At 54.9% G+C, this 15,429-nt stretch overlaps 2 protein-coding genes across 2 annotated transcripts; both read right to left on the bottom strand.

Moving 5' to 3' along the window:
• Positions 1 to 775: 775 nt before the first annotated feature.
• On the bottom strand, positions 776 to 3,467 carry HIPK4 (homeodomain interacting protein kinase 4). Its single transcript, XM_070949403.1, has 2 exons — positions 1,839 to 3,467; positions 776 to 958 (listed from the first exon to the last, which is right to left on the bottom strand). Exons 1-2 carry the CDS (start codon positions 3,465 to 3,467, stop codon positions 776 to 778), a joined length of 1,812 nt encoding a protein of 603 aa, XP_070805504.1.
• Positions 3,468 to 5,027: 1,560 nt separating this feature from the next.
• PRX (periaxin) lies at positions 5,028 to 14,187 on the bottom strand. The gene is made up of 4 exons (XM_070949402.1): positions 14,130 to 14,187; positions 12,861 to 13,020; positions 11,903 to 12,096; positions 5,028 to 10,845 (listed from the first exon to the last, which is right to left on the bottom strand). The coding sequence occupies exons 1-4, from the start codon at positions 14,154 to 14,156 to the stop codon at positions 5,908 to 5,910; spliced, it is 5,319 nt and encodes a 1,772-aa protein (XP_070805503.1). The 5' UTR covers positions 14,157 to 14,187; the 3' UTR covers positions 5,028 to 5,907.
• Between the last annotated feature and the right edge of the window lie 1,242 nt (positions 14,188 to 15,429).

Below are 15,429 nucleotides of genomic sequence, written 5' to 3'. Positions count from 1 at the left end.
TCTTCGGCTGTTGGTCCCGGTGACAACTGGCCCGTCCTTTGTCCCCGGGGCAGCCCCGAAACGCCCCGGCCCACGAGGGCTCCGGGCTGCCCGGCACCACCAGGTGGAATGAGGAGGGGGCAGCAGAGCACGTGGGGGGAGGGGGCTGCCCGCCACTTTCAGAAAGCCTCCCTCCGCTTGACCTTGTGGGTTCTCGGAGATCAGCCTCAGGTGTGGCGCCCTCTCCTTCCAGGGTAGGCCTTGCTTGCTGCCCTGGCCCTCCCTCCCTGCAAGACCCCAGGCTCTCCTTGGGAGGAGGCTGATACTCCCTGCGGAGCAAAGCTTGAAGGCCACAAGTCGGGTGGGGGTCAGCAGGCAAGTCAGGGCGGAAGCGTGGAGGGTCCCTAGACAAACATGCCCTCAAAGCAGTCTGTAAATGATAATGAGTTTATTAACGATGCAACAGGTCAAGTGCCACCTGGACACTCAGGGGAATCAGTGCGGCCTGGGTGTGGTGCCCTCGGCTCCTGGAAAGACCAGTGGGCTGCCTGTGGTTGGTCAGAGCACCCCAACTCCATCACCCCCCCCACCCCCCCACCCCCCTCCCGCCGGGTCTGCCTTGGCCTGCCTTCAGGGCTCCGTACAGCTCAGTAACAGCAAGATGGCGTTTATTAAGTAAGTGGGGCTGGGCAGCGAGGAACAGTCTATATATTTAATGTCTAGAAAGGTATCTGTCCGGGCCTCAGTGGGCCATCTCTCCGCTGCGCCTGCCCTCTTCCTGGCCGAGGGTCCGGGGCTAGTGGTGGCTGGCAACGTGTTGCAGGTAGGGCTGCAGCTGGTGGCGATTCCGGGGGGCGTGCAGCACGGCCTTGAGCGGGACTCTTTCCATGCCGTGTTCGGCCAGCCACTCCTCACTGGGCAGCCAGGGGTTTGGCCCGGGCAGTGGCACAGCCGGTTCAAAGACCTCTGACTGCCCGTGCTGCCAAAGAGAAACAGAGCATTACTGGGGAAGGGGGCCCGGGGAGCGGCTGAAGTGCTCTGGGCAAGGCCCCATTCAGAGTCGGAGAGGCTGCTGGGGGGGCTTGGGTTCCTGGAAGCGTTTTTGCATCATCTTCCTCTTCTTCAGTCTTGCCAAGATTGATTGGTTTCTACCCACCCACCCCCTCTCCAAGCTAGGGAGGGCTGGGCTGGGCTGGCCTGCTGGGAGGAGAGCACTTTGCCAAGCTTCATGGAAAATGAAGAGCTACAAAGGCCATGGATGGGGGTGTGTGCATGAATAAACAATCCAACAAAAGACCCCCTCAGGGTAGTTGTGGTATGTTCCTTTTCTCCGAGGTGGGTGTCCATGCTGAGCCTGGAATGTGCAGATTCTATGATTGCCTTTGCAGCCTGCTACGACTCCCATAACTCCCTGCAAGCCCACTGGGGGTGGAAAGAGGCCGACTGGTCTCGGGCTAGGACAGCCAGTGGGCCCTCTTGGCTTTGGTGAGGGGCTCCTGAGCTGGACCTGCAAGGATGGGGAGGGGCTGAGCATTCTTCCCCAGAGACGCTGCTCAAGAGGGGTGCGAGCATATGCGAAAAATTGCTGTGGACTTGGGAGACTGAGGCAGCCTCATGGGTGGCCTAGGAGAAAGGAGAGAGCCAACCCCCAGAGCGACAGTATTGGTGTGGAGGGGGGGTACTGCAGACCCTCCCATGTCTGACTCAGTCCTCTGAGGCCCCATTCATGCCACCTCAACCACTGCCTACACTCCCTTGTTATGCCACCAATCAGCTCAGGGAGCTCCTTCTCTCCTTTGCAGTTTCATGAAATCCAGCCCCCTGCCTAATGTGTGGCCTCCTTTGACCATCCTTGTTACCTGTGTGGTGGGTGAGAGGACCAGGCCTTTGGGGTAGCTCGCCTCCTCCCGGGCACCGGACTCTGGCAAGGAAGCGGCGCTGGCATTGCTCTCCTTCTCCCAGCCGGGGAGGTCTTCTGGGGTGTACTGCCCCAGAAGAATCAGATTCTCAAAGGTGGGGTCTGGCTTCACGTGGTGAGAAGCCTTGTGGTGTCTGGGGCTGCCGGGCCGGCTTCGGTAGTAGGCTGGAATGGGCTCCTGCTGGGCCTGCTCATGGCGCAGCCGGAGGCTCTGGTGGGCCACTCTGTGCCGATTTGCCACCGCCTCGGCCGGGTCCGGGAGGGGATCATAGCCTCCCCCGCTGGGCCCTTCACCCCACACCTTTAGGGGCACCTCCCGGCTGGCTTCGGCAATGCTGAGCTCGTCCATCTGGCTAGTGGTGCCCTGGATGCCGTGGGCGCTTTCCTCCCGGCTGTAGAAGTGGTCCTCGTCCATGGCACTGTAATGTTGCGTTTCCTCCTCAGAAGCCTTGCCATGGCTGGGCAGTGACTCCCGGAGGCTCCTCAAGCAGAACTGATAGTACTGGGTGAGGTCGTAGTTCTGCTTCAGGGGTTGGGTGGAAATATAGGGGTGTTTCAAGGCTGCACTGGGGGTGATGCGCTCGTGAGAGTCCCAGGTCAGCATGCGTTTAATGAGCTCCACCATGCTCCGGAGGTCAAAGTATTCAGCCAGGGCTTCTGTGTCCGGGTAGATCATCTTGTGGACGTTCACTGTCTCCATCTGGTCCAGGGACTTGAGCACGTACTTTCTCCTCTCCACAGACTTCACTTTGGTGTCAGCCAGATACTCCGCCGGGGTTTTCAGCTGCCAGGAGTTCACCACCTCGGGGTGCTGGCTCCTCTTGAAGAAGAGGTGGGCCTTTCGGGCTGCATTCAGGAGGGTGGGTCTGGGCATGCCTTGAGTCTCGCAGATGTACCGGATCTGGTCATACTCGTTGTTCCCGGGGTAGAGGGGCCAGCCGAGGTGCAGCTCGGCCATCACGCAGCCCAGGGACCACATGTCCAGCTTCTCGCAGAATGGCAGCCCCAGCAAGATTTCTGGGGCCCGGTAGAATCGGGACTGGATGTAAGGCTCTTTGACGTAGCGCACTTCATTGAAGATGCTGGCTGATCCAAAATCAATCACCTTGACCCGGAAAGGGTACCTCACTTGGTCTACCAACATGATGTTCTCTGGCTTTAGATCAGCGTGGATGATTGACAGCTCTTTCAACTTGGCCAGGGCTCTCAGCACCTGTGTGGTCACTGTGCGGATGTGCCGGACCGGCAATGAGGAGAAGTTGTGCTCTTTCTGGAAGTCGAAGAGGTTTTGCTCCAGGAGCTCAAAGACCAGGTAGAACTTGAGCTCGTCGTGGAAGAACTCGTGGAATTGGACGATGTGAGACTCCTCTGAGTCCACCTCGGACATGGTCTGCAGCAGCTTCAGCTCGTTCTTGATGATCCTGCTGCGGTAGGAGTCATTCTTCAGGATTTTTATGGCGACCATCTCTCCAGTGCTTCGTTTCCAGCTCTTCACGACCTCCCCAAATGTGCCCTTCCCCAGAATCTCAAAGACGTCATAGAAATCGGACTCTGACTCGATTGTGACCATTGTCCTGGGCTTGCCCAAGCTCAGAAAGATGGGTGCAAAGTGGCTTCTTGCAAAGAGAGGTCCGGCCGCCGCGGAGCAAAGAGAATCCCAGCCTCCTCCGGAACAGGAGGTGATGCAACAGTCAGCCAGGTTCCAGAGTTGCCAGGTGAAGAAAGTTCTGTTATGGAGGCAGGGATCCCACTCCCCCTGGGGTCTCCTAACAGCCCCTTCCCTGGGAGGAAGAGCTGCTCCAAGGTAGGAAACCAGCCCAGTGCAGGAACACCTCTGCAGTGCCAGCCAAAGGGTTGCTTTTAGCCAAGGGTGAGTACTGCAAATGGATGGGTATGAAGAGGCGTTTGCAATATGGAGCGGACGTTCCGTGGTGAGTGGAGGGATGTGGTTCTCTCAGAGGAACCCCTTTCACCCCACACCCCGTCCTTATGTTCAAGGGTGTGCTTTGAGTGAAGGGTCTCTCACATTCCTGGAGTATATGCAATGCTCAATCCTAGATTCTTAACGTGGCATCGTGCTCAGAGGATCTTATCAGTTTGATAATTAATTTAATTTAATTTAATTAGGCAGAACTTTATATGGGTACCACACATAATCTTTTAGTGTCCCTGAGGAGAGGACTCCCTCTGTAAAACAAACTGGCTGTAAATGAACACCACAGCTGCCCGCAAGGTCTCCCTTAAGGCCAATAGGAGGGAAATGGTTGTAGAGAGAAAGCCTTGTAAGGACCTGTCTGCTCTACAAGCCCATCAGCCCTCCAAAAGCACCACCAAACACCCGGGAGGGGGCAGAAAACCCCCTTGTAGTTTATGTTCTTGCCCCCCCAGGTCAATTCTAAAGGCACCTGCAGACCAGATGTTTGCCGGCCCCTCACCAGGAGAAGAAGCCCCAGTAAAGAAGCTTTGTTTGGCCTGAGGCTAGTAAAGCCAGCTTGCTGAAGGGCATTGCTCTTGGGACACTATAAAGATTGATTTATGAACGCAGTGCTTTTGCAGATCACTGCACGTGGCCCCAGATGCCCAAAGGCCCAAGAAAGAGCATTGGATCCCAGCTGTTGGCTTTTCTTTCTCTCCTGCAAATCTGCCTCCCAACACCCTATCAAAATGTTGGCTTCCTTCTCTGAGAAGGCACTGGCAGAGATGCCCTCCTGGCATCCAAGATGGAGGAGGACCTGGTTTCTGCTGCTTAGGTGGTGATGGCATTTCCAGCACAGGAATTTGCTTTGGAGTTGGCTCACTTCAGGTCCCCAGCAGCAAGTGACCAGTGCAAGGGCAGAACAAGCCAGGATCTCTGGATGCCGGAACTGACTTTATGAAGTCCCACCTTCAAAGTGATGCAAAAGGGAAGAGGAAGGAAAAGGGAAGGGATTACTGAGTCCTTGGCTACTTTGACTGCTGGGCTGGTTCTGTGCAGAGATGGACAAAAGTGTTGTATCTATGGAGAGCCCAAAGATGAAACATGATGCAAACGTAATGGAATTAGTTCACAGATTAATTTTTATTCAAACCCAGGGTAGAAAACAAGCAGCAGCTGTAGAATGGGCTATCTGAGATAGTGTATCTTCTTTTTCACATTTTAGAAAAGGTCAGTTTATAATTTTGGGAAAGAAGCAGTTATCAGATCTTTTAGTTTTTTTTTAAAAAAAGGCCACTTCAGAAGGCCACGTTGGTTAAACTTAGAATAAAAGATTTCTGTACATTGAGCACATTGAATAATTTTGCCCCATCTGAGAAGAGGGAGAGGCCCCCTAAACTGCCCTTAACTCTCCCAGTTTCCCTAGGCCAGTGCCCCCCTTGGTGCCACAGGTGGGCTATTCCCAGGTTATACCTTGGGACAAGAAGACCACGGGAGGGGAGGGGGTTCTGAAGTGAAGGCAGTGGAAGCAGCCTCCCCTGGGTGGCCCTTTTGTCCCCAGAGGCTCAGCATCCTCCTCCCGCAGGCATGTCTCCCACCAGCTCTCCAGATGAGGGGCAGCATCAGTGTGAGGCATGCCCTGCTCCTGAGTGCTAGACCCTTTTGCGAACACCATGGAACAGCCCCAGCTGCTTCCCCACTCAAAGCTTCTTCCAACCCCCCCTCCCAATTCTAAAGCTACAGAATTAGTGTTATCAAAGGAGCTGGGAGTGGGGATGTCTTCTAATGGAAAAAGGCAGGTAAGTCCTTTGTCTCAAATGCAATCTGTGCCCGGGAAGCAGGGGGCAGCGCCCAACGGGCTTACCAGCTCTGCATCCCTTTCTGGGCTGGCTTCCTCTTTTAAGGCACAGCCCCGGAGCAAAGGAGGAGGGCCGCGGTGGAGGGGCAGTTAAAAAGGGAAGCCCATCAGAGAGGCGGCTCTACACCTGTGCCAGCCAGCCGTCCCTCCCCCTGCCAAGGCATGTCTTCCCCTCCTCCCCCTCGCAGTTAGTGCTGGGCCTTACATGGTGTGAGCCAGGCTGGGGAGCACCTTCATTCAGAGAGCCTCCTTTTCCATGGGCTTCCTGGGAGGGGGCCCTCCCTCCTCGGGGCCACTCTCTGCAGAGAAAGCCACAGCAGGCAGCCTGAAGTTGCCCCCCTCCTGGTCCTGCTGATGCTCGGAGATCTCCAGCACCTCTTGGGATCTGGAGCTTAATGCCAGTTTTGGAAACCTGAACTTGCTGGATGGCTCCCCTTTAGTGGTTGTTTTCAAAGATGTCCCCCCCGCCTGGGACCTGGGTGCAGTTACAGCCTCGGGGGCCAACTCCCCGTTGCGCTTCTTGAAGCCAGAGAGTGCGATCCTGGGGGGCTTGAATTTGGCAGCCTTGAGGGCTGTGGCAATGGTGGCACCGCAGTGGGCTTCCTCCTTGGCCTCATCAGCCTTAACCAGTTTGAGGCTCAGCTCTGGGTCAGTCTCAGCCCCCTTAGAGGGAGACAGGAGTTCCACCTGGGGCAGTGGGATCTTCCCCAACTTGCTCGCCCCATCCTGGAGCAGCACCTCCACCCTCTCTCCCTGGAGCTGGGCAGCTCCCTCGGCCTTGGAAAAGCCCAGCTTGGGCACCTTCAGCCTGGAGGAAGCCTCCTCCTCGGCTTCCCCATTGAGTTCGGTGGCCCACTTGGGCCTGGAGAGGGAGACGCCAAAGGGGGGCCTCAGCTTGAGTTTGGCGGCCTTAACCTGGCTCTCCTCTTCTCTCGCCAGGAGCCCAGCAGACCATTCCTTCTCCTTGGCCCTTCCCAGGGTCAAGAAGCCCCCCTTGGCTTCTGCCTCCTGCCCCACAAGGCCCATGGGAGCCTCCAGCCCCACCCTGGGTAGGAAGAGGCCAAATGTGGGGATCTTCACCCTGTGCCGCTTCCCTGCATCTGAGTGGCCATCTGTCCGCTTCCAGCCCTCCCTGCCTGTGCCTTCCAGATCCAAGGATTCCCTCTGCCACGGGTGGGGGGCCCCCACCTCATATTCAGCATGAGTTTTGAGACTTGGAGCAGAAATTTCCAAGCCAGGGACCTTAAAAACCGATTTCTTCCCCTCTGGCTCTCCCCCACCCACACCCCTCTGGCTTGGACAAATGGTGCTGTCTGCGCCCCACTTGGTGTCTACTGTCCCACATGCAGTGATACCGATTTTGGGCATCTTTAGCATGGCCTCCAGCCCTCCGTCCAAGTCTGTTGCCCCTGCCTCCTTGGCCTCCTCTCCCTTCTCCTGATCCCCAGAGAAGCCAACATCGGGCAAAGCAATCTGGGGCATCCTGAAGGCAGGCGCTGCCTCCTCGACAGGAGGACAGAGGGGCTGGGTATCCAGGCTCAACTCAGCCTCTGGCTTGGAGACGCTGAATGACGGGAGCTTCAGCCTGAATCTGCTCTCCTCGGTGCCCATCCCAGCTTCTGTTTCCAGCAGAGTGGGCACCTTTAGCCAGCCCTCTTTTGCCCCCATTTCAGAGTCCAAGGCATCTGTGCTTCCTCTGAATTTGGGAGGCTTCAACTCCAGTTGGGGGACCCTGGGCAAATCCTCCTCACCCTGCCCATCTCCTGCTGAACCCAAGGCCCCAAATTTAGGCCACTTCACTGAAGGAGTGCCTACTGTGACCTTGGATATCACCCCTCCCCTATCCAAACCCATATCAAGCTCCAGCTCAGGAGCCTTCACTTTTGGGGTGCTGAGTTTCGGCAGCCCCATTGAAGGCATCTTGAATTTTGCCTCTGACTCTTCCAGGCCAAGATCCACCTTGGCTGAAGGCAATTCCACCTCTGACAGCCAGGTCTTGGGAAATGAAATGTCCACCTTGGGCAGCCGTACCTTGGTGCCCAAGGCAGAGGCTTCAGCCACCCCTTCTAGGTCTTTCTCTCCTTCCTTCCCCAGGAACTGCACAGTCGCCTCTGCTTCTTCCTCCTCACCCTTCCCAAGTTTTTCCAGCTCCACCTTTGGCAGCTTGATCTTGGCACCTGTGCCAGGGGCTGCCTGGAGAATGCCCTCTTCTTTACCAGCCATGGGAAAACCAATGTCCAGCTCTAGCGTGGGAGCAGACACCTGGATGGGAGGCGCTCTGGGCCTCTTGAGCTCTCCCTCCTGCTGCTGGAGCTCCAGCTTGGCTGCATCTCCTGCCAGTTTCTCCACAGTCACCTCCCCTTCAGCTTTGGAACTAGGCACAGCAATCTCCACGGATGGCACCTGAACCCTGAACCCAGGGCTCTCCGGCTCTGGGATCAGCCCTGTTTTGGCTCTGGGGGCAAGCTTAGGCAACTCTACCTGGGGGAGGACTTTCTCATCTAGTTCTGGAGCTAGAAGGTGGACCTTCCTTCTCTCTCCTTGGGCCTTCAGAGAGGAAAGCTTCAGCTGGGGCATCTTCCCAAATGGGCCTTTTGGCTTCTCCTTCGGACTCCCAGGGACCTTCTTGGCTTTGGCCTCCACTTCTCTCATCATGAGGCCAAAAGAAGCTATCCTGAACTTGGAAGCCTTGGCGTCCTTCTCCAACATCCTGGCCTCCGGCTGCCCTGTCAAGCCCCCCTTGCTGCCTCGTAGCTTTACCCCCTCACTCTCTAGGGCACCCCACTCTTCCTCCTTGCCTTTGCCCCCAAAGCTCGGTAGTGAGAGTTTTGGCCCTTTAAACTGGACACCGAGAAGTTCAGGAGAGGTTCCCTCCCTGTCTCCGTCAGACCATCCTTCCATGCCATGTGGGCGGCCAATATCCACCTCCACTGTGGACAACTTCATTCTGCTCTCTGTAGTTTTGCCAAGCCTTTCCTTGGGCACTTCCCCTTCACCCTCAAGGGCTAATTTGGCATCTTCTGCCTCTGCTTCCCATTTTGATTTGGGGAAAGAGATCCCAAACTTTGGCAATTTCAGCTTTGTACCCAAGTCGGCAGCTTCTCTGCCCTCCACTCCAGACACCAAAACTTCTGGGCTCATTTTGCTCCAGACTTTGGGGCCTGAAATGCTGAATTTGGACAGTGCAAATCGAGATATTTTTGCCTTGACCTGACTCTCAGTAGTCAACTCTGGGAGACTTATTGGTGGGATCTCTACATTTGGCAGCTTCATCTTGGCTTCTTCTAGGTCAGTCTTTGGCCCTTCAGCGTCTGATGGCCGTTTCTCAAAGGCAAGGTCCACCTTCGGGAATTTGGCTACCATCCCAGCAAGAGCCGGCCCTTCGATGCTCCTCATCACTGGCTCCAGCTCAGGTTGGCTGACCTCACACTTCGGGAGACTGATTTCTACCTCTAGGTCTTTGCTCAGGGTCTCTAGGGTGACCTCCTGGGCTTTAGGTCCCTGCTTAGAAACGTCTCTTTCACGCTTCGCCAAATCCAGCTCTACCCCAAGTTTCGGCAGCTGAATGTCCAGCGCAGGCACAGTGGCAGATGGAAGGCTCAATGGGGCTGGAGGAGCGGTTATCTCAACTTCTGGCTTCTCAACAAAGATGCCCAGCTCAGGCTTTGGCACCTTAGGAAGTTGCACACCTGGCACCTTCATTGCCAGCAAGGAAACATCCACCTTTGGGAGGCTGATCTTTGTTCTGGGGTCTCCTTCTGGTTTCAGCATTTTGACCTGGACTGGAGGCAGGGAGGGGACTGCCTTGACAGGGAAATCAAATTTTGGGAGGGATATTTGAGGCATTTGAAGGTTAAATCCAGCCCCTTCAGCAGCCTCTTTGGGTTTTGCCCTTCCAGAAGGGGCAGCCAGTTCCCCCATGGCCTTGCAAAGATGCATATCCTGGACTTTGGGGGCAGAGATGTCAAGAGAGGGCACCTTCACCTCAGGGAGCTTCACCTGAGTACCACCTGCCGCTCCAGCTGCCTCTTGGCTCTCCAAAGGCTGCTCCCTCAGGGAAATCTCCAGGCCAGGCAGCTGAATTACGGAGCCCTTTGTCTTGTCTGCCTTGGAGCTCCTCGGAGTCCCCAGGCTGACTTCCACCCAGGGCAGTTTGCCTGCTCCTCCTTCTTGGGCTTTGGAGCCCAGCTGGGGTAGGCTGACCAAGGAGACTCTGCCCGAGATTTCAGGGCTGTCCATGCCCGTCTTCCCCTTGGGAAGCTCTAGATCCACACCAGGAGCTACTATGCCCAGAGAAGGCACTGTCCCTCCTGGTCTCAGCTGGTCCTCCAAAACATTTTTTTGACTTTCTCCCAGGGCAGGAGCCTTCATCAAGGGCAGCTTCAGTTCTGCTTCCTCGTCTGAGATCCCAAACTTGGGGATTTTGATTCTGAACCCCTCCCTTTTAGGGGCAGCCTCTGGGGCACACTCCAACCTGGGCAGGGCCAAATCTACGTCCACCTTGGGAGCTGCCACTTCGGCTGCAGGGAGCTTCAGCCCGGCCTGGAGAAGACCTGGGTGAGTCTCCAGCACACTGGCGCTTCCTTTGGGCAGGGCAGCCTCCACTTTGGGCCACCCAAAAAGAGATTCTGAGACCGCGAGGCTCTCACCTTTGGGGCTGGCCTCGAGAGACTCATCCTCAGCCCCCATCTTAGGCAGAGCAAACTCTACTTGCGGGGCTTGGAATCCCATTTCCATTTTTGTCCTGGCTTCTTCCTTGGGCTTCTTTGTTTTGGAAAAAGGCATAGTGAATCGGAACATCTTCCCCTCGCCTCCTCCCCTGCCTGCCTCCTTCAATTCCAGACCAGCATGGGGCAAGCCCATGGCAAGGCGGGCCTCAGCCGCAACTGCTTCCTTGACCTTGAGGTGGGGGAACTTCAGTCGGTGTCGCTTTGTCTCCAGGGAGGACAACTTCCACGAAACACCTGGGCTCGGTTCAGCTATGGCCACCTCTCCAGCACTCCTGGCCTTGCGCAGCTTGGAGAACTTGGGGAAGGAGAACTCCACATCAACCGGGGCCACCTCGGGCTTCCCGGCTGCCAGGTGTGCCTCCGTCTCCTGCAGGCTCTGTGCCACCATCCTCTTCTTCTTCTTCTTCTTCTTTTTCCTTTTCAGAGAGGAGAGACCCTGGATGTTCTGGGAAGAGAATAGAATAGAATAGAATTTTTTATTAGCCAAGTGTGATTGGACACACAAGGAATTTGTCTTAGCGCATATGCTCTCAGTGTACATAAAAGAAAAGCAAGAAGAAGCAAGGGGTTGGTGAGCCTCCCTGGCCAAGAGGCCTGCCTCATTCCCCGAGATCTGAGGGATGCTTCTCCCAGGGAGATCTCAATGGTCTCTGGCAGAATTCCTGCATATAAGGGTTCAGGAGAAAAACAGCCCCTTTTCCAGAGCTCCTCTGCCTTTACGATTAACGGGGAGGAGCAGGGGCTTCCGGGCTCTGATTTCTCAAGCCATCAGGCCTGTCCAGGAAAAGTCAGCATCGGGCTCTCTTTAGGCCCTCTCAGCCTTCCCTACAATGCAAGGGGGCTCCAGGGACAAAACAGGAGAGGGAAAAGGGCCCAACCAATCTTTCTGAAGAGTTTGTAGGAAGCAGGAAGGTTAGGAAGCAAACAAATGTGCAGGCTGTTGGGAAGAGAAATGAACAAACATCCTGCCTCGAGCTGAGCAGATCGGTCTCATCGCCCTCCAGAAACCCCCCGGGGTGCTTGAAGAGGAACCTGCGAGAGCCGATTCTGATTTAGACCCACTCCGTAAGGGGACAGACAAAGTCACTCCTCCTGGTTCCAGTGGTGGACAGTACAAGTGTGAGGAAAAAGCTGCAGGATTGAATCTGGATTCCATTATAAATGCAGCTTGCATTTTAGATGCAGCCACTGCTGGAATTGCCCTTTAACGATTTCTTATTCCTGCAGTAAACTTACTTATCAGAAATATCCCTTCTGGGATGACTGCCTAGGAGACTCCCAGTTCTTGTATCAGCCAAGAGAAGCCCAACGAAAATCACTTCCCCATTTCTCCTCCAAACTTGTTCTTGGAAAGAGACAGCCTCTGAGGACAGCGGACGGATCTCCCCTTGTGCTCCACCTCAGCTTCGGCTTGGGGCTGTCACCTGCCCTCCCTGGGTGGCTGCTGTGCAGAGGAAGGCAAAGTCTGGGTTCCCGGGGGTAAAACACTCAGCGTCACCTACCAGCTTGGCCATCTTGGCTTTGGGGCCTCTCACTTCAAAGACTGTGGCTCCGGGCTTGCGAGAGACGTCTGCGCTGGGAACCACCCGCTTCAGGCAGAAGGAGATTTTGTACGGTTCGGCACACTTGAGGATCTGCAGGGCGTCTTCATACTTGATGTTGTCAAAGTAAACTCTGGCACTCAGGAGCTGATCCCCTGCAAGTTGCAAGATGGGTGAGGGAGGATGTTAAGGACATTGCGGTAGGCTGGTTCCCAAGATCTCTGGCTACCAGGCAACCCATTCTCCCACAGATGCAGCCTTTGAAGTCATAAGAGCAGAAAGGCCTGAGCGGTCCAAAGCAGCCGGACGAGGCAGTGCCCCCTCTCGTCCTGCCAGGCTTGCTGCTGCCAGTTTCTGCCCCCCTGAGTTGGGCCCTTCTGGATCGACCCATTTTATTGGTTTATAATATGAAATACAAAAGCAAATAGCAGGCAAAATAGGGGAGGGAAAAGGGAAGAGAAAAATAGGAGCTTTGATGTTATGTATGTTGATGGCAGCAAAATCACTTTATGCACAAAATGGAAGGACGCTTTAATGCCCTCGGAGGAACGGCTGCAAAAGCTGGTGAAGTTAGAAGAGGTGGCTAAACTGATGACTTTGATCAAAGACAAAAACACAAGTACTTTTGTTTCTACTTGGAAACCGCTTCTGGACTTTGTGCTTGAGGTGGAAAAAAATGAAACTTTGATTTTGAGCTATACTGATTAGATAGATCTGTTGTTATAGAAATGGCTAGTTTATACTATTATGCAAAAGTAAAAAAGTTGAGGTTTGGTGTTACTTCTTATTCTACTGCATCAAAGAAAGTCTTTTATTTCTTTTTCCCTTCTTTGCACTTTTCCTATACTTTGCTTTTGTATTTTATATTATAAACTAATAAAAAGGATTGATCTGAGTTGGGTCCTTCTGGATCACTCACCTTCCTGGAGACTCAGCACTCGCGCAGCTGGAGAGTCCTTGAGCACATCCTTCACAAAAAGGCCTTCCTTCCCTCCACCGGCCACGCTCAGCCCCCGGGCCCCAGCTCCAGCCTCAGTCTCCACTACCATCTCCAGCAGCTCAGAGGCCTCAATGGTCTTCTGCAGAGGAAAGAAGAATCCATCCATCCATTTGTTGCCTTTGGCTTCCTGGGATGGGAAGTGGGGTGTCTACTAAATTTGCCACGTGATAAAAACTGGCTGCTTTGGAGGACTCTCTTTACAAAGCTGCTTGTCAAGCAGGGCAACCTCAAGGAGCTGCAGGAGTGGAGGAGGCAGAGGACAGGAGGGTAATAATAATAATAATAATAATAATAATAATAATAATAATAATAATAATAATAATAATAATTTTATTTCTATACCGCCCTTCTCCCGAAGGACTCAGGGCGGTGTACAGCCAATTTAAAAACACAAGACACAACAATGATTAAAATTTAAAATAATTAAATAGATTTGGCCGGTTTAAAACCCCAAAAATTTAAAATACCCCAATTTAAAATCATTATGTTGATAGCCCGGCCTGGCGGAACAACAGGGTCTTCAATGCGCAACGAAACACCCGGAGGTTGGAGATCTTACGTATTTCCAGGGGCAGTTCATTCCACAGGGCTGGGGCTCCCACAGAGAAGGCCCTCCCCCTGGGTGTCGCCAGCCGACATAACTTGGCCGATGGCACCCTGAGGAGACCCTCTCTGTGGGAGCGAACTGGCCGGTGGGAGGCTATTGGTGGCAGAAGTCAGTCTCGAAGATACCCGGGTCCTATGCCATGGAGCGCTTTAAAGGTGGTAACCAGCACCTTGAATCGCACCCGGAAGACCACTGGGAGCCAGTGCAGCTCGCGCAGGAGGGGTGTCACACGGGCACAACGAGTTGCGCCCATAACCATTGGGGAAGCGTGTTCAGTTGGCAAGTCTGTCTGATAATGGCTGCAAAGCAGAGCCTTCTAACAAAGCTGGCTTACCTGCCCTGCCAGGTACACCTTGCCAAAGCCACCTAGCAACTTCCGCCTGCAGGGGACTTCAGATGAAGAGAGGACCCAGGCCCATCCAGAGGCCTCGCTGAGCTTGGCTCTGTTTGCTCAGCTGAGCTGAGGCTTTCTGGGGCTCATGCCTAGTTTCCAAGGCAAGGTGATCCTACAGGCCCCCCTGCCATTCAGAGGTCCCTTCCTGCAGACCCATTGAAGCTCTGCAGCCTCCCGCCATGCTCACCTCCATTGCAATGAATTGTGCTGTCATCTTGGGGGAGGGGGTAGCAGAAGGATGTGCCCCTCCACTTCAGGATCTCCTCCCTGGTTCGTGCTTTTCTCAGGAGGGCACCCTTCAGCACCACATGAAGCTTCTCTTGTAGGCCTGGAAGGGGATAGTGTGTCTCAACCCCAGCAGAGATTCTGTAGGCTGCAGAGGTGGGAGCATCAGCCACGTTCCCTGCAAGAGTGCCAAGACATCCTTAGAATCTCCTGCCTCCCCCCCCCCCCGGAACAATGATGTCCGAGCTTCAAGAATCACCCCAAAGTAGTCTTGGCTCTCCCTCCTGCCTCCACCTACACGAGAGACCCCCTTGGAACAAATCCTCTCCTCCACTCCCTCCCACCTGAGGCCCTTCAGAGTGGGCCCAGGACTGCAGCAGACAGCACATCCCTCTGCCCACCCCACCCCCACTAGGAACAGGGAGCAAAAACATGATTGCTGGAGGGGGGGCTAAAACCTCCTCCCCATCAGTTGCAAGTGGGTTGTCATGGAGTAGGTTCATTACCCTCCTGCAGGCGCCCATAAGTCCTCCTTGCCCCAGAGCAGTCCAGCCTTGGCATGGCACTCAGCCCCCCCCCCCTCCCCAAAGCTGCCCCTTTTTCCAGGAGGAGGAAAATGTCTCAGACTTTGCTGGGGTGTGTGTGAAGAGCACCCGAAGCCCAGAGGCAAAGGAGCTTCCCTTGGCTCCGGCAGGAAGGCCAGCTGCAAGGAAGCTGAATGCCAGGGAAGGCAGGGCTGCTGCCGTTCCTTCTGCCCCTCCAGGAAGCCTGGCTCCAGCTCCCATCAGTCGGGGCGGAGGGGGGGGCAGATACTGCAGGAGTTGGCCACATTCAGAACCACTGTCCAATTGCCGTTGGCAGAATTGCTCACTGAATCCAGCCTGTTATGACCTCATCCTTTCCTTGGTAGGCTTCTGCCCCCACTCTCAGTGTGGCCTCGTTCTGTTCTGGTTTTGGACAGGTGGGCAGGCAGAGTGAACCCGTTCCAAGATTCTTTGGCTTAGAAAGAATCAACAGAGTTCATGCCTAGGTGGGAGAAGGAGGGAAGCAGGCAGGAGGGGGTGTGGGGCAGGATTGCTGACTTAAAGCAAGGGAGGCATCTTTGGGGAGACAGCAGGTCCAGTTTGGCCAGTATCCGGCAGGGATCCACCTCTGAACCAGTTTTCCAAAAGGGCACTGGTTAAGGGTGCCTTTCCAGGGCTGAGTAAGTCAAAGTGGAGGGCGAGGGGCGTTTTAGGCCAGGACATCAATTACCATCTGAA

This window comes from Pituophis catenifer, unplaced genomic scaffold (genome assembly GCF_029215685.1).
Source record: "Pituophis catenifer annectens isolate HBS135680 unplaced genomic scaffold, rPitCat1.0.hap2 SCAF_9, whole genome shotgun sequence".
In the NCBI taxonomy this organism is placed as follows: domain Eukaryota; kingdom Metazoa; phylum Chordata; class Lepidosauria; order Squamata; family Colubridae; genus Pituophis; species Pituophis catenifer.
This window is presented reverse-complemented; position numbering and strand designations above follow the sequence as displayed.